The 21,296-nt window shown below is 40.6% G+C and overlaps 2 protein-coding genes across 8 annotated transcripts in view; one reads left to right on the forward strand and one right to left on the reverse strand.

Moving 5' to 3' along the window:
- The window catches only part of LOC309658968 (uncharacterized protein), a 34,277-nt gene extending 14,793 nt beyond the window's left edge, over positions 1–19,484 (reverse strand). For both annotated transcript variants that reach the window (XM_082458265.1, XM_082458264.1), the window contains exon 1: positions 330–19,484. In XM_082458265.1, the coding sequence (XP_082314391.1) occupies positions 330–1,104 (775 nt within the window). In that variant the 5' untranslated portion in view covers positions 1,105–19,484. The remainder of the gene's footprint in view (positions 1–329) is intronic.
- ELL2 (elongation factor for RNA polymerase II 2) overlaps positions 51–21,296 on the forward strand; it is a 73,092-nt gene continuing 51,846 nt past the window's right edge. For all 6 annotated transcript variants that reach the window (XM_082458102.1, XM_082458104.1, XM_082458100.1 and 3 more), the window contains exons 1-2: positions 51–341; positions 19,491–19,538. In XM_082458102.1, the coding sequence (XP_082314228.1) occupies positions 195–341; positions 19,491–19,538 (195 nt within the window). In that variant the 5' untranslated portion in view covers positions 51–194. The remainder of the gene's footprint in view (positions 342–19,490; positions 19,539–21,296) is intronic.

Raw genomic sequence — 21,296 nt, forward strand, 5'->3', positions numbered from 1 at the left:
CGGGGCACGAGGCCGGAGGGTGGGGCGGGTGGCGGCGGTGGCAGCCCGAGGTCTGGCTGCGCGCAGTATATGACAGTACGTCAGCAGCGGGATGGCCGTAGCTGTGGCGGCGGCTGCAGAAGCCCGAGCAGCCGCGGCCGCAGTGGAGGCTAGAGCCCGACTGGCGTCGGCGGCGGCACCCCGGGGAGTTTAAGATGGCGGCAGGGGGGGCGGCGGGCCTGCGGGAGGAGCAGCGCTATGGGCTGTCGTGCGGGAGGCTGGGACAGGACAACACCACCGTACTGCATGTGAAGCTCACCGAGACGGCGATCCGCGCGCTCGAGACCTACCAGAGCCACAAGGTGAGCTGGGCAGTTGGCCGGGCTCGGGAAGGAAGAGGGCGTCCCTCGCCGCCCCGCCGCGCCTCTCCCTGCCCCTGGCACCTGGCTCGGGGCCGGTGGAGCAGGGGCTCGCCGAGGCTGCCGTCAGCGCCCGCGGCAGCAGGGCTGGGCAGGGCCGGGCAGGGTCGCTGACGCCGCCGTCCCGGGCCAGCTGGGCGCCTGGGCGTTGGGAGGCGGGCGGGCGGGCGGCCCCTGGCGGCGGGGCCGAGGCAGCCGCAGCCCTGGCTCGGCTGCGCAGCCGCTGCGGGACTTTCCGACGGCGCCCGCGTTTTCTAGCCTTTTCTGTCCCGGTGAGGGAGAAAGGCAACAGGGAGACGAGTGAGATGGCTCTTCTGCCCACGGCGTGTGGGGGGTGGGGGAGGGGGCGGAGGGCAGCGTCCGGGTAACGAACCCGAGAGGACCGGCGGGCACTAACCGTCCGCGTTTTGGGGGTACCACCGCGGACCAGCAGAGACCGGGACACAGGCGCTCCGCGTATGAAGGTGGGACACACATTGTACTCGCAAGAACTTGGGGATACAGGCGCTGAGCGTATGGGGCCGGGGCGGGGGGCACACCGTGTACTCGGAAAGGCTGAGGCACAGACACTCCGCGTATGAGGGAGGAGGGGGACACACCTTACACTTCCAGAGACTCGGGCACACGGGCGCTTCGCGTTCCCGGAGACACAACACCGCGTAGCGAGAGCCACACACAGCCAGCGCTCACCCGGGAGCAAAGACATCGGTTACTGAGGAGAGAGAGTCTCCGTGGCTCCTCATACCCGAAAGACGCGTCGCTCGCGTCTGAGGCGGATTCACAGACATGGAGACTTGGATCTAGGGGCCGGGGCGGGGGAGGGGCGGGGAGTGGGGAGGGGATACACTGCGTCCCGGGCGGACTCGGGTTTCTCACCCCGCACCGCGTCCCGGAGAGAGATCCGAGGACACACACAACTCGAGCACAGCGAAGGCTCTCACGTACTCGGCAGTTGGAGGACAAACCCAGGGACGCGTTTTCACGTAAAAAAAAAAAAAAAAAAAAAAAAAAAGTGAGGGAGAGAGTGGGAGGCATAGCGAAGAAACGCCGCCACCGGAGTGCCTGGGGAAGCCGTTTATGGAGATGCAGTACTGTGAATGGGTGAGGGAGGCAGAGTGGACGCATCGCATAAGGGGAGGGATATACCATAAGAGCGACCGGTAACAGTCACTCTGAGAAGAGAGACCGTCCGTGGAGCAGAGAACCCACGGGGCATCCCGACAAATAGCCGAGCCCATGCCAAGGAAACACGCTCCGATTAACTGATCTCATAAAGCAGGCACAGAGGGCCAGAGGGACACCTGGACATGCTCCTAGTTATTCAGATAAAAGTGGAGAAAGGAATTAACATCTGTTGAGCTCCCACTAGTGCCAGGCCCTTTAAATGCTTGGAAGGAAGGCCCAGAGTTGGAGGCAAAACCGCAGGAGAGGTGTGAACCTGGGCCAAGGGAGACTTACCTTCAGGGGGCCCCTACATAAGCATGCATACAGGAGGAGGCACACAGTTGTGCACAGCTTGAGGAGTACATGAGCTCACGTGATAGTGTACATGTAAACAGCAGGAGAGACTCAGAAATGAGCATGCCCTCAGGATGGCACTCACAGAATTGAGTGGACACATGGATGTACATTCCAGGGCATATGTGTTACCCACCAGAGAAACATAGGCGAAAAACACTCAGACTCGGAGGTGGAGGGAGGAGTGCATGCACAGGGAGAAAGATACTTTTCCTACACACCATGAAGTCTCAGGGAAAAAGGGTCTCATGTATGACTGGGAAGTCACGCAGCAATAGGAATGCGAGGAAATACAAGAAATAAAAACTGCATGTGTCAGTAGCTACTCCCAGACAGGTGCATCTGAAGGGAAGAGACCAGCACCAGCACCAGCATGGAGTGGGAGGCCCATCTGGGGGAAGCCAGATAGGCAGGCAGAGGCACACAGGGGCAGACACTGGAGAGAAACTCAGCCCTGCAAGATGGAGAGATAAGCTTGCCTGTTCCAAGGGGAGGGTGTGGGAAGGAATGACAGTGGGAAGAAGGTAGGTCAGGGTATGTACAGAGAAAAACACCGGAGAGGAAGAAGCCAGCAGGAGGAGGCCAACCTCCAGTCAGAAACAGACCCAGGGAGCAGATAAAGACTGACACACAGGGGTGGGGAGAGGCATCTATGGGGACAGTAGGTCAGCCAGCCACCTTGGGGGGACAACTGGTGAACTGTACAGCTGATTACAACAAGATTGACAGACGCTGACAGGGAAGAGGTGGGTGAGGAGGCCCACACAGGGAAGGGATGGTATCCAGGGAGAGTGAGGTGACAGAGAAGCCCCCGGTGCTCACTGAGAATGCTGTTTGTTTTTCTCCCTTCATTTCTGCCTCCTACACCTTAGTGTTTACATGCTTGGGATTAAAGTTGGAATGCTTGGATTCTAAAAGCCCCACATATATTCCACTGTCTTAAGAAACAGCAGATCAAAAATTCTTCCTCTTCCAACCCACCACTTAGTTCTTGATTTTTTTTTAAGTTATTTATTTATTTTTACAGTCAAAGGTACCAAAGTCAATGGCTTTCCTTGCTCCTGACTACTTCTATTGCCTATTAATATCATTACCATCTGTTTCCATCTCTGTGCATGCAAATTAATGTGTCTAGTCAATCTGTACAGAGGCAGAGAAGGGAAAGGGAGAAGACTTTGCCAACTCCCTCTACCCTTCTGAGTTGGACCCAGGTAGATTGAGATAGTCCGTGGATTCCTTTTCTTCTAAAAGTTGGTAGTAGAAGCAGTACTATGCAGGGAGAGGAGGAAGAAATAAGCTCACTTCGCCATTGCAGTTGGACACTGCCTTGTTTCTGACTTAACCAGTTCCTGTCCCCAGGCCTCACTGTCACTTTGGCCACAGAAACACTTCTTAAGGGGCTTGGAAAAGCAGGATTTGGGGTGGGACTGTTAACTTCAGACAGCTGAAAAGTGGGAAGAGACAGAAGAAACAGAAATGAGGTACTGTTGGAACTTACTACAGTATCCTCTGGTGTGTTCAGCCAAGTCTCCCACAGTGTGTCCTCAGTGTCCCACCTTCTGACTAGGGCCAGACCAGGGCTCCCCCATCAACACAGTAAAGTTGCCAGCAGTGGGCATATGGCCGAGCTTTTACCCTCCAGTAGAAGGATACATACTTGGTCTTTTACACTTTCACTTTCCACCCTTATCAAATTAGGGCTCCTAACTTTAAATTGTAGCTGCGTTTGGAAAAATGTTGGAATGCATTGGCTAGTCAGGGAGAAGTTTCTATTCTCTCCTGGGGAGGGGGGCAGGATGGCTTTAACTTCTCATATAAAACTGCCCCTACCATTCCTGTGCTTAGATAGGAAGGTGCTTGATGCTTGACAAGTGGCCTCCAAGTGGCTTTGGCCCATGCAATGTTATGACTTAGCCTCCTCTTCTGATGACTTTCTAAGAGCCAGAAATTTCAACAGGTTAATTTCCTAAATTAAGCATCAGAGAGTTATTTTTATCCAGATTATTTTGTCCATTGGATTTACTCTCCTAAATTAATCCACTTGACCTAAAACTTCAGGGAGGTAAATTTAAGAATTTTAGGAAACTATGACTTAGGCTAAATACAGATGTTCTTTAGATATAATTGAGCAAGTATCCGAACTTATTAGAGTTCATGGAAACAGAATCTTTAATTAGAAACAATTCCTCACTGTTTCAAAAGACAAACAAACCTAATTGACCTTCATTACTGAGGTTTTCTATTTTTAGAGAAGAAATGAGGAAAGCTAACTTGGGAACCTTTTAAACAGAGATTGGGGTGCGGGATAGAGACATTGTGATTCCAGGAATGGGAGTTATAGTTGGAGTAAATATCTCCTAAAAGTTGTTTTTCACTCAGTTTGAATACAGAGACAGTTTCAAGTTGATTATATTTTAAAAAGTGTTAAATGGAAAGTTATTTTCATGGTTTGCAGAATGAACTCAGAATACTTATACAGATATTTAGTATATATTGCAAAACTACTTTTTTTTTTACTATAGGTAGGTTATTTTGAATGAAGGTACAGGTTACTAAATAAAAATCACGTATTACAACTTTATAGTCATTCTAAACTGATGTCTGAATTTGTGGTCTATATAAGCCTCACATATTTTAAATGAGCATATGTTACTGTAATTACATATTTCTCCCAAATGTATCCTAAAACTATTTCAAATTAAACCTCAAAATTCTAAAATTTATTATAGCCAATTCCTTCAGTAATGTGTAGCTGGCGTTATTTTGACATTTGAGTAACTCATTTGGTAGTAACAAAAATCTTATCAAAATTTTCTTTTCAGATTCTCTCATTGCTGAGCCTGTTGTTTTTTTTTTAATGTTTACTCGAAGTTTCAAAGCTGGTGGCTCAAATAATACTGTCATGTTTATCCAACTATTACATAAAAAGTCTTGCATAGATGCATCTGGAAGCAGGGGCCATTCATTCTCTATGCCTGAAGATGAGAAAGCAGATGACTTTAAGAAGGATTCTGTTAACACATTCTCTTGCCAACTCCAATTATTGGCTTTAAATTTCCCTGCTTTGATTAGTGTCTTCTAGGAGAATGATAGTGTTTTGAAAATTTGTACAAATATACTTACGTTTCATTTTGCATGAGGAATTCAGTCTCTTTCAGTATTACTAGTTACTGTTATTTCCAGTCAAAGCATAAAGTCTTATTTAAACCTCTAAAGTTACTGTCCTTCACAATAGCTCCCTTTAATGTGTTCCGTGATCTTATAAAATCACTGATCCCACAGGTCATGGAGTAGGAGATATCCTCTCCTTTCCTTTCTTTTTACCTCGTGAACGTATCAGCATTTGATTCATTGTGGTTTAAGGCACAAAAAGACTCATACCTTACTTTTTCCTCTCTCTTCCTTTTTGTGCCTGCCCTCAAACAATTTTGAGTGTGTACATGTGTGTTCAATAATCTGCTTTTACAAATACAGTAGACCCTGTTCTCCTTAAGGCACCACTCAAGCATCCAGACCTGCCAGCACAGAGCTGTCACTGCTGCTGACATGTTTACTAAGTAAAACAATGAGGTTTGCCTTAGCAGATTCCTTTTGTTGCAGTTTTTAAATACAGCCAGTTTTAATTAAAGTAAGTTAATCTTACTGACTTTAACTTAGACCCATCTTCAGGCTGAACTTGATATTAAAATGCTTTTTATCAAGTAAAGTCAAGTTTGTGCCCCATTTTGCAATAAGAGTTTGAAAAGTTTTTATAGATGATCAGGTGTTCAGTGCAAAGAAGGGTGCTTCTCCTAGTGAAAAGCAGTAGCCGGACTGCCTAAAGAGACAGACAGGGAGCCTTGGCCCAGCACTGAGAGGGGAAAGGAAGAACATATGTGAAGGATTGGAACATGTTCAAGAAAAGAATTTAAAAGGAAAGGGGTGTAAAATTCTCGGAATGATTTACAGGAAAGCTTAGCAAGGACAGTCACCAGATCCAACCTTTCCATTTGCTCCATTTGCACTTGTAAAAAACTATGGAAGCTGTGCTCATAGCGCTTATTAGGTAATCTGTGATAAAGCCGGCAAAGTGAGGAAAATGAGAATTTCAGGAGAACCACTGCTGGGTCATTTTCAACAACTTGCAGTGACTACAGAGAGGCTCAGGACTGTGGCACCAGAGTTCAGCCCAATTATTTGCCAGTTTGGGTCAAATGTGTTTGGAGTATTTGAGATGTCTCTAAAATGTGATGATATGGGCGTTTCTTCAGGTAAGGTGAGCTGAGTTTTAGAATAAAGAAACGAGCGTGTATATAACCACAGCACATTTGACTCCCTCATACCTCAGCTCCATAGGACATTTCCCATGACTTAATGCAGAAATCTAGAAAAGCAGGTCTGGAGTAGAATACAATAAATTAATGACTGTGTCTCTACAGCCAAATTGAAGCTGAAAAACATGGCATAAATCAGGTCAGATTTACCGAGGAGAATTGCTTTCTTTTCTTTCCCTCCCTCCCTTCCTTTCAGTTTATCTACCTATCTATCTATTTTGGTTGTGGCATTATGGCTTTTTAGAGCCACATTAAATCTTTAGGAAGAACTGGTTTAAGGGTGTCCACTGATACTTTGCCAGCAAAGGCCAAACCTGGAATCTCATGGCTAGCAGTTTAATATAGGATATAAAAAGAGAGAATCTTATTAATTAGACTATATGCTCCGTAAAGATTCATGAATCAAATTAGCACCTTGAATTGAACTCAGTAGTCAGAGCATTTGCTACTAGTTTAATAATAACTAGGTTGTTAGACAAATAGCGTAAGTTTCTTTCTTGTTGGGGATCCTATATGTTATTGGTCTAAAAAACATCTTTGGGTCTTACAGGAGTTTAACAGGCAGAGACTAGATGGGGGGAATCACATCTCCAGCAGAAGGAATGGCCCAGGAAAGGAAAGGACAGCAGTAGAAAAGCTAAGGCAGGCTTTGAGAATTGCAAGGAAGACCCTGTTCCACTTAACCTCGAGTGTAGGAGAAAATATAGTTGGATTTAAGAGAGGAAAGGGAGACTGGAGCAGGTTGGAGTTTATTCTCTCAAAACTGGAGAGACACTGAGTAGAAATTTAAGGTGATTTGAGCTAATGCTTTAGGATTATACTGGCCTCAGTGTGCATGATGAGTATAAGATGAATCCGGAAGGCAGTAGACAAGTTAGGAGGAAGTATGTGGTCCAGGTCAGAGATGAGTGCGATCTAAACTAGGATGCTAGTGGGAGACAAGACATTACAGATGAATAGAATCTATAGAATTTAATAACAGATTTTAAAGGAACAGGGTTAAGTTGAAATTTCTAGCCATCAGCACTAGGAGGGGTACCCTTAGTAGAAAAAAGGGAAATCAGAAGCAGTTGGGAGGGTGGGCTGGGGTGGGGGAGATAAAGTACCATTTTAGTGAACGTTCACTCAGTCTTTTGTTTGGTGACGAGACTTAGGTTTGATTAGATGTTTCATATTTGAGAAGTATATTTGGGTCTGAGGCTAGACTAGAACAATGCCATATTTACATGTCTCAAACTTTTCCATTTGGATGGAAATTTTGGGGATTGGTAATGTTTTGGGGGAAGTTGAAATTATTAGGTGGAAGAAATTTTGGTTTTGAACAGGGATTTTCAAATTTTGCTTGTATTTTTATAGGCTTCCTTTATCCAATAACGTTCTCTATAAATTGCACTTAAGACTGTCGTAGAGTACAGATAATATGAAAATTGAATTTGATTTTAACATGAAGATCAGACTTTCCATGGTTTCTGTCCCAAGTGATTATTGAAACATTAAGTAACTCTCTATAATGTGCCTGGATTTACATTTCAAGCATCATTTTTAAATGATTCCTAAAGGCCTTGCAAGGGTCAGTGTTTTCACTTCCAGATTACTTTCACTTCTGTTTTGGTGTTTTGATTCCCTTTTTTTTGTTTGACAGTTTGTGAAAAACAAACCAAAAAATAATCATGAGTACATGAAGCTTCTGTTATACATATACATACATTGTCATGGACTAGTTATGGGCACTTGGTTCATGGTCCATGGAGATAACCTTGGCTAGAAGACTTTTCCCATGAAGACTGAGCTTGTTCAAGGGTGGAGCCAGGCATGAGCTTTCTAATAAGATTCTTTGAGATACTTTGGGATCTAAATATGCTTACTTGTAAATTTATGTGTCAGCAGATTTTTAAAAGACATTTACTTAGTATCATGGCTTTTGGTTTTCATTGTTGGAAACCATGATGCCTCAGATAGCCAGAAAACACATCCATGTGGTAAAAACTCAGTTGAGTGTCTTGAGATGTTTTTTCTTTAATAAAAGACTAAGAGGTAGGAACAGGAATTATAACTATAACTGTCAAATATGCATTTATTCATTTAGCCAATGTTTATTTATCTTCTGATATGTGCCAGGCATAGTACTAGGCACTGGATATATAAAGTTGAATAAGTCAGGGATGGTCCAGAAAGTGCTCGTCCTTAGTAGAAACAAGCAGACATTAAAAATAAATAAATAAATACATACATACATACACACATACATACAGTAAAGTCTCTGTGCAAGGGGACACCTAAAGAGAGGATTATGTTTGAGGATGTGTCTGAGAAATAGTGTCTGCTTTTTCATCTCCCATCCTCTGCTCAGCCCACTCCAGTTGGGTTGTGTCCATCACATCCCTGAGATTGCACCTGACTAGGTCCCTTGTTGTCAAATCTAGTGGTCATCTCTCTGTTCGTGTCTTACCTGACCTCAGCATCATGCCATCCAGTTGACTACTCCTTCCTGTTAGAAACACTTTCCTGATTTTCCTCCCACTTCCCTGGCCATTCTTTCTCAGTCTCCTCTGCTGATTATCCTCTGCTTGACTGGCCTCTGAAAGTTGGGGATCCCAGTTCCCTTCTCTTTATCTATTCACTTCCCTAGGTGAGCTCATCTAGTCCTATGGATTTAAGTGTCATCTATATGTTAATGACCTCCAAATATTTATCTCCAGCTCTGACCTTCCTCCATTTCCAGGCACTAATTTTCAACACCTGATCTCTTTATCAAAGTTTAATAGGTTATCTCAAACTTAACAGACCCAAACACAATTCTTTTTTTTTTTTTAAACATCTTTATTGGAGTATAATTGCTTTACAATGGTGTGTTAGTTTCTGCTTTATAACAAAGTGAATCAGCTATGCATATACATATATCCCCATATTTCCTCCCTCTTTCGTCTCCCTCTCACCCTCCCTATCCCACCCCTCTAAGTGGTCACAAAGCACCTAGCTGATCTCCCTGTGCTATGCGGCTGCTTCCCACTAGCTATCTATTTTACATTTGGTAGTGTATATATGTCCATGCCACTCTCTCACTTCGTCCCAGCTTACCCTTCCCCCTCTCCGTGTCCTCAAGTCCATTCTCTACATCTGCGTGTTTATTCCTGTCCTGCCCCTAGGTTCTTCAGAACCATTTTTTTTTTCTTTTTAGATTCCATATATATGTGTTAGCATACAGTACTTGTTTTTCTCTTTCTGACTTACTTCACTCTGTATGACAGTCTCTAGGTCCATCCACCTCACTACAAATAACTCAATTTTGTTTCTTTTTATGGCTGAGTAATATTCCATTGTATATATGTGCCACATCTTCTTTATCCATTCATCTGCTGATGGACACGTAGGTTGCTTCCATGTCCTGGCTATTGTAAATAGTGCTGCAATGAACATTGTGGTACATGACTCTTTTTGAATTATGGTTTTCTCAGGGTATATGCCCAGTAGTGGGATTGCTGGGTCGTATGGTAGTTCTATTTTTAGTTTTTTAAGGAAACTCCATACTGTTCTCCATAGTGGCTGTATCAATTTACATTCCCACCAACAGTGCAAGAGGGTTCCCTTTTCTCCGTACCCTCTCCAGCATTTGTTGTTTGTAGATTTTTTGATGATGGCCATTCTGACTGGTGTGAGGTGATACCTCATTGTACTTTTGATTTGCATTTCTCTACTGATTAGTGATGTTGAGCATCCTTTCATGTGTTTGTTGGCCATCTGTATATCTTCTTTGGAGAAATGTCTATTTAGGTCTTCTGCCCATTTTTGGATTGGGTTGTTTGTTTCTTTGATATTAGTTGCATGAGGTGCTTGTAAATTTTGGAGATTAATCCTTTGTCAGTTGCTTCATTTGCAAATATTTTCTCTCATTCTGAGGGTTATCTTTTCATCTTGTTTATGTTTTCCTTTGCTGTGCAAAAGCTTTTATGTTTCATTAGGTCCCATTTGTTTAGTTTTGTTTTTATTTTCATTTCTCTAGGAGGTGGGTCAAAAAGGATCTTGCTGTGATTTATGTCATAGAGTGTTCTGCCTATGTTTTCCTCTGAGAGTTTTATAGTGTCTGGCCTTACATTTAAGTCTTTAATCCATTTTGAGTTTATTTTTGCCAAGCACAATTCTTGATTTCACCCTTCAAACATACATCTTCCTGAGTGTTCCCCATTTCAGTAAGTGGCAGTACTCATCACCAGTTGACTAGTAATTGACTAGTATTCCTTGATTTATCTCCCCTTTTCTTGACTTAGTTGATCCATCAGCAAGTTCTGTCAGTCTTCAAAAATCTGAAATCTAACCTCATCCATCACCACCACTCCAGTCCCAGCCACCATTATCTCTCTTGAGGACCACTGCCATGGACTTCCATCCAGCCTCCAGGCTTCCACTCTTCCCCCAATAGTCCATTCTCCACACAGCAGCCAAAGCGATCTTTTTAAAACACGAAGTGTGTGTGATCATGTAGTTTCCAAGTTTCAAGCCTTCTAATGGCTCCCTTTGTTGTAGATGCTTCATGTTACAAATTTCTACTATTTTAAAAATAATACCCACCTCCCAATCCAAGTTTATTTTACTGTTTCTCCTTATACTTTACTAGAGATCATGATTCCAAAGAACAAATCTTCATTTGTATTTATAATCAGATTTGACATGTAAGCTTATTACACAATTATAAAGTCCACATTAAGTGCTCTCTTGGAAAAAAATGATGGGATATTATGCTTCATATATTGTTATAAGGGCTTGTTCACAGTAACTAACTTTTTAGGTGGTTGTTCAGTTTGGATTTTTGCCTTCCATATTCCTTTAAAGAGTTGTATGAAATAGTAACGTTTAAGACAATAATAATTTGTTTTTTAATTTGGCCTGCATCAGATAGCTACAGTTTTCCAGAAACTATCTTTAAAAACAAGGACCGTGTTAAATAAATTAGATTTTTGACTTCTCACTACTGTTTCGAGAATCTCCTTTATATTTCATTCTTTTCTATGCTGTAAAGGCTAGAAAGAAATTATTCTTTATTCCAAATGCTCTTTAATCTGGTTCTTCCAAATCTGCAGAGAAGGAGTTTCTCCGATGTGTAAGGTTGGATTGACTGACAAAGCAAAATACTAGATTTTGTGAAACTTAATGACTCCCTCTCTCTCTCTCCCCCGGGGGGTGGGGGAGCATCTAATAAAAGATTGGGGCAAAGAAGGAGATACCGTTTACTAAGGTATCTTTGGATTACCTCAAAATTTCACATTCATACTATCATTCTAAACATATTACCAGCTTTTGACGAGAGCTGGGTATATTTGATTTCAGGATTAACTGATTTCCTGTGCTACTGCCTGCTTATACTCCATCTTTTTTTTTTTCTTCCTCTTCTTTCCCTGCTTAGATTTTATTTTTATTACCATGGTTAAAATATAATTATTGGATAGTCTTTGGTTTCTCTATCAGGTGATGTTTTAAAGAGCAGAATTAAATGACTTCTTAAATAAAAGAATTATAACCACAGTTCTTTAAATGGTATAGTACCTCTTTTAGGAAAGAAAGATCTATCTTAAATTGTATCCCAGGATAAGTCATAAATACTTTTTACTATTTACTTGCATAAGTGAAAAGAAATTCAAGTGTCTGATATTTTCCTTAAGTTGTAGTGCAAAACCAAAAAAGTGATCCCCAAAGAGCTATTGATTCTTATCAGTTCTTAATTCTGTAGCGTTCAGATATTTCACATTTTATATAACTGTTGTTAAGGAGGAGCAGGAGAGGCTAGCTGTGTAGAGTGCTTAGTTCTTAAAGTGAGACAGGCCAGAGTTTGAGCTCCAGGTCACTTATTAGCTGTGTCACCTTATGTGATTTCACAGGATTTACCTGTGGAATCCTGTGGAAATAATAGTATCTACCCCACAAGGGTGTTCTGAGAATTCCCACAGGTGATAGTAAAAGTGATTACACTGGCCTGACACATTTTAAGTGCTCAGTAAATAGTAACTAGGTGGCTATAATCATTTCCTAAAACAATCTCACTTAAAGCAGTCACCTGACCCATCACCATTTATAGACAGTTTTCTGGTTTTGACACAAAGTTCCAAAATTATATTTGACTTTGGAATTTTTGGTTTTTGCACTATCTTTAAATATTCTTTTTTTTTAATTAATTAATTTATTTTATTTTTGGCTGCCTTGGGTCTTCGCTGCTGCATGTGGGCTTTCTCTAGTTGCGGCGCACAGGCTTCTCATGGCGGTGGCTTCTCTTGTTGAGCATGGGCTCTAGGCGTGTGGCCTTCAGTAGTTGTGGCACGCGGGCTCAGTAGTTCTGGTGCACAGGCTTAGTTGCTCTGTGGCATGTGGGAATCTTCCTGGACCAGAGCTTGAACCCATGTCTCCTGCATTGGCAGGCGGATTCTTAACCACTGTGCCACACCGGGGAAGCCCCTTTTGCACTATCTTTAGCTTGACTTATAATGCAGCTTAGGTACGCAAATAAAATATGAAGTATTTAATAAATACCTATTGGTTAATTTTAAATAATTCAAGAGTTAACTTTAAGTTGAGTCAAAGCTCCATGATGGGTTCAGAAGGGAAGCTGAAGATATTTCAAGTACATCTCTAACCTTAGAGAATAAAATTAGAAAGATCTCTATAATGTGTTTCGTAGAGAAATCACTCTTTTCTAGAACAGAATGCTATTTCTTATGGTTGTATGTTGACAAAACCAATAGTGGTTGATAGAATAAAAGTAACCATAGGTTTAATTTGGATGGATAAGCACTATGTAAATAATCAAGAGATGGTTATAACAACCTTTATAGGATAAGTAACTCTCTTTTATTTATCCCCAGAGAAACCTGAGCTTTGCTTCTTCCCTCCTACCCTAAAAGAATCGTGTCAGAAATTAATATTACTCAGCACAATTAAAATTACTTAGTAAAATTACTTAGTAAATTACATATTACTTTTATAGTCCTTATATATTGCAAGGCATAGTCCCTGGAAATAAGTGGACATAGATTTCTTTGGTCATAGAGCAGTTTTTATTGCAGTAGAATTGGTTTATTATAATGGCAGATATCAAGAACTAAACTTTTGAGCATTTTAGTATTGTCTACACTTTTATTCTAAGCTTAAGAATGCCCTACATTCTCTGAGAAATACAGAGGGTTAATTCAAGGAAATCTAAAATCAGTGAACCAACCAAGAGTTTAACAGAATCTTTTGACTATAAAACATCACCTTGTTGAAGCATTTATCAAAACGGTTTCCCTAGCCAGTTCCAGTCTGCATTGTTTCTTGGATGGATGAAGATACTAGATCACTATCTTATTTATAGCTCAAGTACTAGTCAGTTAAACCCTAGAGTTACTTGATTTTCAAAAGAGCTAGTTGGTGCAAATATTTAATTAAAGCTAAAAATCAAAAAGTTGAAGTCCTATTGAAATTCCATTTGTAATGGAACTGTACTTAGTAAGTTAAACATTATTCTAAAACATGCCATATCATATTTGGCCACCTGTAATTACATTATCTTTTAAAACTGGATTGCATTAAAAAATACACAATGAGTTGAGGTTATGTTTGTGCAGTTAAACTTAGGCTAAAAAACATTTAGGTGAAAAACTAAGGTGCTTGAGACATTTGCTTATAGTGGTATTGACTTTTATTTATTTATTTTTTAAATGTTCAATTTTTTTTAAGATTTATTTATTATTTATTTATTTATTTATTTTTGGCTGCGTCGGGTCTTAGTTGCAGCATGCAGGGTCTTTCGTTGCGGTGCGCGGGATCTTTGCTGTGGCACTTGGGCTTCTCTCTAGTTGTGGCGTGCGGGTTTTCTCTTCTCTGCTTGTGGCACGCAGGCTCCAGGCCACATGGGCTCTGTAGTTTGCGGCACGGGCTCTAGTTGAGGTGCGTGAGCTCAGTAGTTGTGGCGCTCGGGCTTACTTGCCCCACAGCTTCTGGGATCTTAGTTCCCTGACCAGGGATCGAACCCACGTCCCCTGCATTGTAAGGTGGATTCTTTACCACTGGACCACCAGGGAAGTCCTGGTATTGACTCTTAGAACTTACTCCAGGTACCTTTCCCATTAACACAGTAGTCAGAAGCATAAAAAGTGGTATAGCATTCTAGCTGTCTCTCTTGTTGCATTTTTTAAAACATTCAAGAACTGTAGCATAGTACCTAACATCTTCTTGTCTAAAATTGGGATTAAAATCAATAAAGGATTTGAGGTTCTCTTATGTATTTTTCTCTTCTAGGTTGTTAGATATCTTAAAGGAGTTTTTCAGCAACAGTAATCCTAGTTTATCCTGTTTGGATAAGCACCCACAACCACTCCATAGTTGAGGGTTTTATTTTTTTAATGAAAAATGTTAACACAAATATTTATATATGTTCCTTTACTATACATGGTCCTTACAGAAAAAAAAAAAAAAAAACTGTTGTTTTTTTGGTTTTTATTTAATCAGAAACTGAACCTTGGAAATTATAATGATTTTATGAAATTCATTTTCTTTGGAAACAAAATGCCAGAAGAATTGAAGGAGCATTTAAGTGCTTTTCATGTTCAGCCCTAGGAGGTAACCTGTTACAGAGGCAAGATAAGGAAAGGGTACTGAATTTGAAATTCAGAAGTCTGGATTTGAGGTCCAACTCTGCTAACCACTAGCTTGGTGATTCTGAGCAATGAACTTTGCCTGTTGGAGACTCGTTTATGTCCCTCTGAAATGGGGGATGATGATGCCTTTCTACCACCCACGGCTGGTTTTAGGAGGCCTCACTTGAGACTATGGATATAAAAATACTCTATACATTACAAAACTATGTAAACAAAAACAAGTTATCATTTTTGTTGAGGAATCAAGCAATACAGATAGAACTCTAAGCATATCAGGAGGTTAGGTTCTAAATTCAGGTCATGAGGCAAAAGATTGGGTAGAGCCTGCGAGCCACAACTACTGAAGCCCGTGCACCTAGAGCCTGTGCTCCGCAACAAGTGAAGCCACCGCAATGAGAAGCCCGCGCACCGCAATGAAGAGTAGCCCCTGCTCACCGCAACTACAGAAAGCCCGCGTGCAGCAACGAAGACCCCACGCAGCCAAAAATAAATGAATAAATTTATTGAAAAAAAAAGAAATTACTCTTGAAAATCCCTAAGTTGATGTAAAGCATTAGTGGTATTGTTTTGTCTATACTACCCAGAATAGTAATCTATAAAGTATATAATGCGTATAGTTGTATACCGCATATATAAAGAGAACATAGCCAAAGTGATTTTATACTATTTTTTTTATCATAATGTAGATAAATACTTGTAAGTTAAATATGTGTTAGACTCTTCTGTATCATAACAACTAGGAGTAAGAAAAACCTATGAAAAAAATACACCCCCAGTGTAGTGGTACCATAGACACAGGCATCTGGAAAAAACAATAGCTAATGGTAGCTGAAGTGGGCATAGTTCAGAGTTAGCAAAATGGTGGCAGCAGTGTTTTGTTTGATGAGAAAAAGGTTTAACATTTTAAAATTTGAGTCCTTTCTCAGTTGGGCATTCATTCCCCAGGTACTCGCCACTGCCCTGTTGCTTTACACCCAGTCTCTTTCACATTTACCTGCATTGGGTCCTTAAACTCATTGAGTCTTTGATTTCTGATTTATCTAAAACAAGGCCTAGCTGAGGAAATTAATCTTAAGCTTGAATGTTAAGTGATTAGTATGGATTGGCAAAATAGTGTTTGGGAAGGTATGCCAGGTTGAAAGAACAGATAGGAGGTAGAAATAGAGAGGAAATTGTTTATAAAATAAACAGACTGAAAAAGGTTAACACTGCTGAGCCACAGTTGGGAAGTGGAAGATGAAACTGGTTGGTGCTATAGTTGGACCGTCTGCTTTCTATGTGGAGGAGTTTGTTTTGCTTTGATAGAACCCACTGCAGGCTATGTGACATGCTGAGGGTGGTATCTGAGAAAGCTTCTGTTAGCTATTTGAATGAGTAGCCTTTGGAAGGAATTGAAGGAAGGGAGGAAGGCCTTTGTCTAGGTGCGTGGTGATAGGGACCTGAAACAGGCTAGGAGCTTTCAAAGTAGAGACTAAGCTTAATATGAGGGAGTCTGGGGCAGACTGGCCCCAGATGATGATTGAGAGCCCTGAGCCACCTTTGCTTCTTTTGTGCGTGTGTGCGCGTGTACGCGTGCTATTCAAGCTTTCATCACATTTTATCATTCACTCTCGGGAAGGTCTGCTCATTCCACCATCTCGTGTTTGCTCCAGATGAAGCCATACTAATTTAGGCCTTTATCACCAGAGTGTTCCTAAATAAAACATCCCCTGGAGCTGATGTCTAATCCTTTTCCCTAGCCCCAATTGATCTCTTTCTCTGTCTTTCTTACACATGACTGAAAGAGCTGCTTTCCCTGAAACACTTCATTCTTTCAGCAACTCACTTTCTTATTCCAAAAATCAGAAGAGCCTCCTGTTGTTTATCATGTCAAAGACAAGACTTAAAGGCCATCCCTAAAGGGGTAATGGAAGGGATTAGGATAGGGTTATTTCACAGGGTGATGAATCTTTAGAAATTATGAGGTCTGAAATTTAAATTACTGTCCTATTTATTCTGTAGTGGATAGAAGCTAAAACTGAAGACAAATTTTGAGGTCAAGGAGAGATTAGCCAGGGATCACCAGGTCCAATTCTCATCCTTTGTGTTATGTTTCACGTGTGAAAAGACCTGCCATCTGCCTGCACAGTACCCATTCCTGTCTCCTTGCTTTTTTGCTTAGGGTACTCCCTCTCCCTGGAGTTTGTCTTTTCAAAATTGCTACTCAAGAGCCATCTTTTCCATGAGCCTTTTCTCTTTTCTAGGATCTCTTCTAACCCATACTTTTCTCCTTTGTGAGAATCCTTACTGCACCTCCCAGCAGTACTTAGCCTAGTACAATATTTAATAATTTTCAAATGTTCTCCAACTAAAATGCGAACTCTCTGGCATAAAGGAGCAAGTGCCCATGAATCTACCATAACAGATGTGTGGGGAGCCCAAGATAGTAGAAGAAAAACAGTATGGCAAAACAGGAAGATTGAGTCCTAGATTCTGGTCCCAGCTTAGTTATTAATGGGACGCATGGCCCATTGTGGTTAAGGGTGGGGGGTGGGGCTGGGCACCAACTGGAGTACCTCTGGACCTGGAATTCTGTGATTCTAGCAGTGTGCGATTGCCTAATAGAGTACGGTGAGGGGAGAGGGAGAAGAGGCTGTGCGTTAAGGTTGTGAACCTGGAGAACCAACAAGATAGAAGCACCCTTGCCAGAAAGTAGCAAAGAGGTGCCAGTTTGGCGAGGGGCGGAGGTGGTTTAGTGTTTGCCAATTTTGCTGTCATTGAGAGTTTCTAATGCAAAATGTCCTAGGCTGTGATAAGTTGCAAGTTGCAGAGAGATGCCAAGTTGAGGAATAGGAAGGAGATTCAGAGTCATCACCAAATAGGCAAGGTGAGCCTCCAAGAGAGACTGGATCTAGAAAGAGGAAAGTGAAAGGCATGATCAAAGAGCTAGGAGGAGTGGTGTCTCCAAGTGACATCCAGTGGAGAAGTGAGCAATTTGAAAATTGAGGAAAGTTAGCATTTGTTTGACCAAGAAGAATTGATGAACTTGATAGAGAAGTTCAAATTGCAGTGGTGAGCTGAAGATAACCTGCCTGCAAGGAGTCAGAGAGGAAAGTGTAACCAGCCTCAGAGGAGATGTTCAGTGTTTGTGATTTGAAGAGAGAGCAGGAGGCAGGGCTGATTGAAATATTCAGAAAGCTAGAACCTGGACCTGTCTTACCTAAACTGTAGTGCCACCTACTTACACACAAAGGGGGCCTCCCCAGGGCTTCTGCAGGCAAGCTACCATTACTTCAGGTAGAGGTTTAGCTATGGAAGGTAGGTTTGGGTGAGGTTTTCTCCCTCTAAGGAAATTCAAGTTAGCGTTAATCTGTATTTTATATTTTCATAAAAGACTGTGAATTAGAATGAATCACTATGAAAAATTGTTACCTACTTCTCCCACACCAAGAAATAAATTTTGTCACCCAGTAGTGCTTTGATTCTGCTGATAAGTCTAAAGTTAAATTATCTTTTTATGGTGGTAGAACAATGGTAATAGTATCTATTATGTTTTCTTCAAGAAGATGTTTACCCATTTTATAAATAATAATAGAATGGTTAATGCTACCACTTGATTTTATATTCAGATGATCTGTCTTTTAAAGTACTTATCCTTTCCTTATTTCTCTTTAGTTTATTGTAATTGTGATTAGTAAACTTTTAAATCTGTAGAGAAGTTTTGGGAAGTACCTGGTAGGTAGTAGTTAATGTGCAGTGGCTGAGGGAGGGGCACATGGGTGCCTCTGTATTTTTCTTTAAAGTAGAGTTGAGACCAGAAACCACTGCTTTTGTTTTTGTGTATTGGGTTTGGATACAAGGGTATGAAGAATAGTTTACAGGCTGATGTGTTACTATTAAAATGCTACCCAAATCTGATTTCCCCATGAATTTCTGTTAGAAGTTTGGAAAAGCATTCCAATAGTGGTGAACCAGCCCCATACTGGTGACTTTAGGTACAGGAAATCATGCCTGAGACTATGGTAGATGTTTACAGTTTCAGCTTTTGTTCTAAATATACAACTCTATGAGAAAATATAAAAATTATGAACAGGACAAAGCTCATAATAAAACAAAACATTGTTCTAGAAATTATATTCTCCTGGGAGAATCTTGTGAGAAAATTGGTAACCTGTTTGACCCTCAACTAAAAACTAATCTCTGGTAAAATGTGAGAAAATGGAAACCACAGTTCATTCTCAAATATTTTAATTTTATATTTCTAGCATCCTCTTAAGAGTTTTGCAAAGTTTCTTTGACTATCTCTTGCTTTCCCCTACCTTTTTAAAAAACATATCAAGAAACTAAGCAATAATACTTTTTCATGTAGAATTGAATTAGTACACTAATCATTTTTTGCCAAATCATGTCAGTCATTTTCAAAAACCTGATTAGCTACACTGCCAAAAGATACCTTCGGTTGTGTATTCAGAGAAATGTCAGTAGTGCAGTATCATTTATCAAGGCATCTTAATATAATGACATATAAACCTAAGTATGTAATGAAAAGGTTTTCACAGACTATAGCACTGACCAAGTGCATAGATTTAGAGTTTAATCATTTAGTTCCGTGTCCCAGTAACCAAGGTTGACGTGTTTGTTTCTTATGTTTCTTTTAATAGAATTTAATTCCTTTTCGACCTTCAATTCAGTTCCAAGGGCTCCAAGGGGTGAGTACTCTTATTGTTTTAGCAAGAAAATCTAATCTTACACATTATTATATTTACGTCTTAAAATTTGTTTTCACCTGTGCCTCTTAATATAATGTCGCTCATATTTTGTGAACTTTGTGACTAAATGTAAATTTATGACACCTTTAAGACTTGAATTATCTTCTTGATTTAGCTAAGTAATTCAGGTATAGATATTGAGAGTAGTTATTTTCCAAGTCATAGATAATTGATTTTTTAACGTTTTTATTGAAGCGTATCATACATCATAGTATTATGAGATTATATTTTGTTTACCACAATTAAGTAACCATAAAGAATTATTAATTTCAGGCAAGTTACAATTATGTGATTGTTGTTAATATTAACAAACTTTTGCTGTCTATGGACTTAATTTCTTTGATTGTACATACTAAGAAATGAAATGTATATATAGAAAATTGAATTTTTCTAGTACACAGAATAAACAGAGTATTGTCTATTTTATTGCTGGATTTAAAAGTATAATAAATGATAACTCCTAATAAAATGCACCTATGAATTTTGTATTTGTAATAGATGATAAATTTTACAGGAATAGTGTCAATATTATTTCATAATTATTACTATTTAATATTAATAAAATAAATAGACTCAATCATTCCTTCATTTAAATTAATATGCATTTCTGAATTTGTCTCTATATACTGTCTACAGTATGGAGATTTGGAATATCTGTAAATGGATTTTAGAGCTCTAGAGAAAAGGCAACCTGAGGGGGGAAGATCATATTCCTGTTTATTATAAATCTATACACTTGTGAATTTTTGTTTATGTCACAAAATGCAAAAATTCAATGTGAATAAATACAGTCTTTCTAAACTTTATAACTTGAAAACATTTCAAGAGTCAAGAGATTAATTGTATCATTCAACACCAACTAAGAGTACTTCTAAATCTTGTGGAATGCTAACCTGAAGGAGATGTTTGTGTGTGGATGGCAGAGGTTTGCTTCTACATGATAGCTTTACAATGAAGTCCTTTTTTTTCTCCCCCCAGTAACTGAGTGTTCATGAATGGGATCCTAATTGGAACAAGCATTCTTCTGAATTTTGTTTCATAGCTTTTTAGATAGTCTCTAGTGCACGCTGATACTATTTTTGAGGTATTAGTGTCAGTTGTTTACTTGAGGCTTCTTGAATTTTCTTACAAATTTTAATAGCATCAACAATATCTGAAGGGATGTTCGAGAGGCAGGCCTCACTTCTTGAGCTCAGCAGGGCTATGCATTTCAGTAAAGGGTTATCTGGGAAGAGAGGGCAGTACCCAGGGGAGAAGAGTAGGGTTTGAGCTGCTTTTCCCTCACTAGCAGCTGACACCTTGTTTGGTGTCTGCTTCTTCCCTCTTCCCTTAATTCTTTTATTCTCCCAGTTGGGACCTGGAGGCCAGGGGAAATGCAAGTGAGAGACATTTTCTTAGGAGGCACTAGGATAGACTGAATAATGAGGAACCAATATGTGCAGGCTTCCAAGCTCTTGATTCAGAAACATGTAGCTTTTAGCAGTCTTAGAAGGAATATGGTTTTCTGTAGCATACCAGTTACCCCCCAGGCCCTAGGTACCTTTACAAAGCAGGCAGTTTCTGTTTGAAACCTTGGACCTCCCTTTCAGAAATCTCCTACATACCTCCCCCAGACTTTCCTATCTCTGTGTCCATGCTTCCCCAGTTTATCTTTGCAAGCTCCATTCTCTCTACCTACTCTATTCTTTGTCTGAGTAT

This window comes from Balaenoptera physalus, assembly GCF_965194825.1.
Source record: "Balaenoptera physalus genome assembly, chromosome: 3".
Taxonomy (NCBI): Eukaryota; Metazoa; Chordata; class Mammalia; order Artiodactyla; family Balaenopteridae; genus Balaenoptera; species Balaenoptera physalus.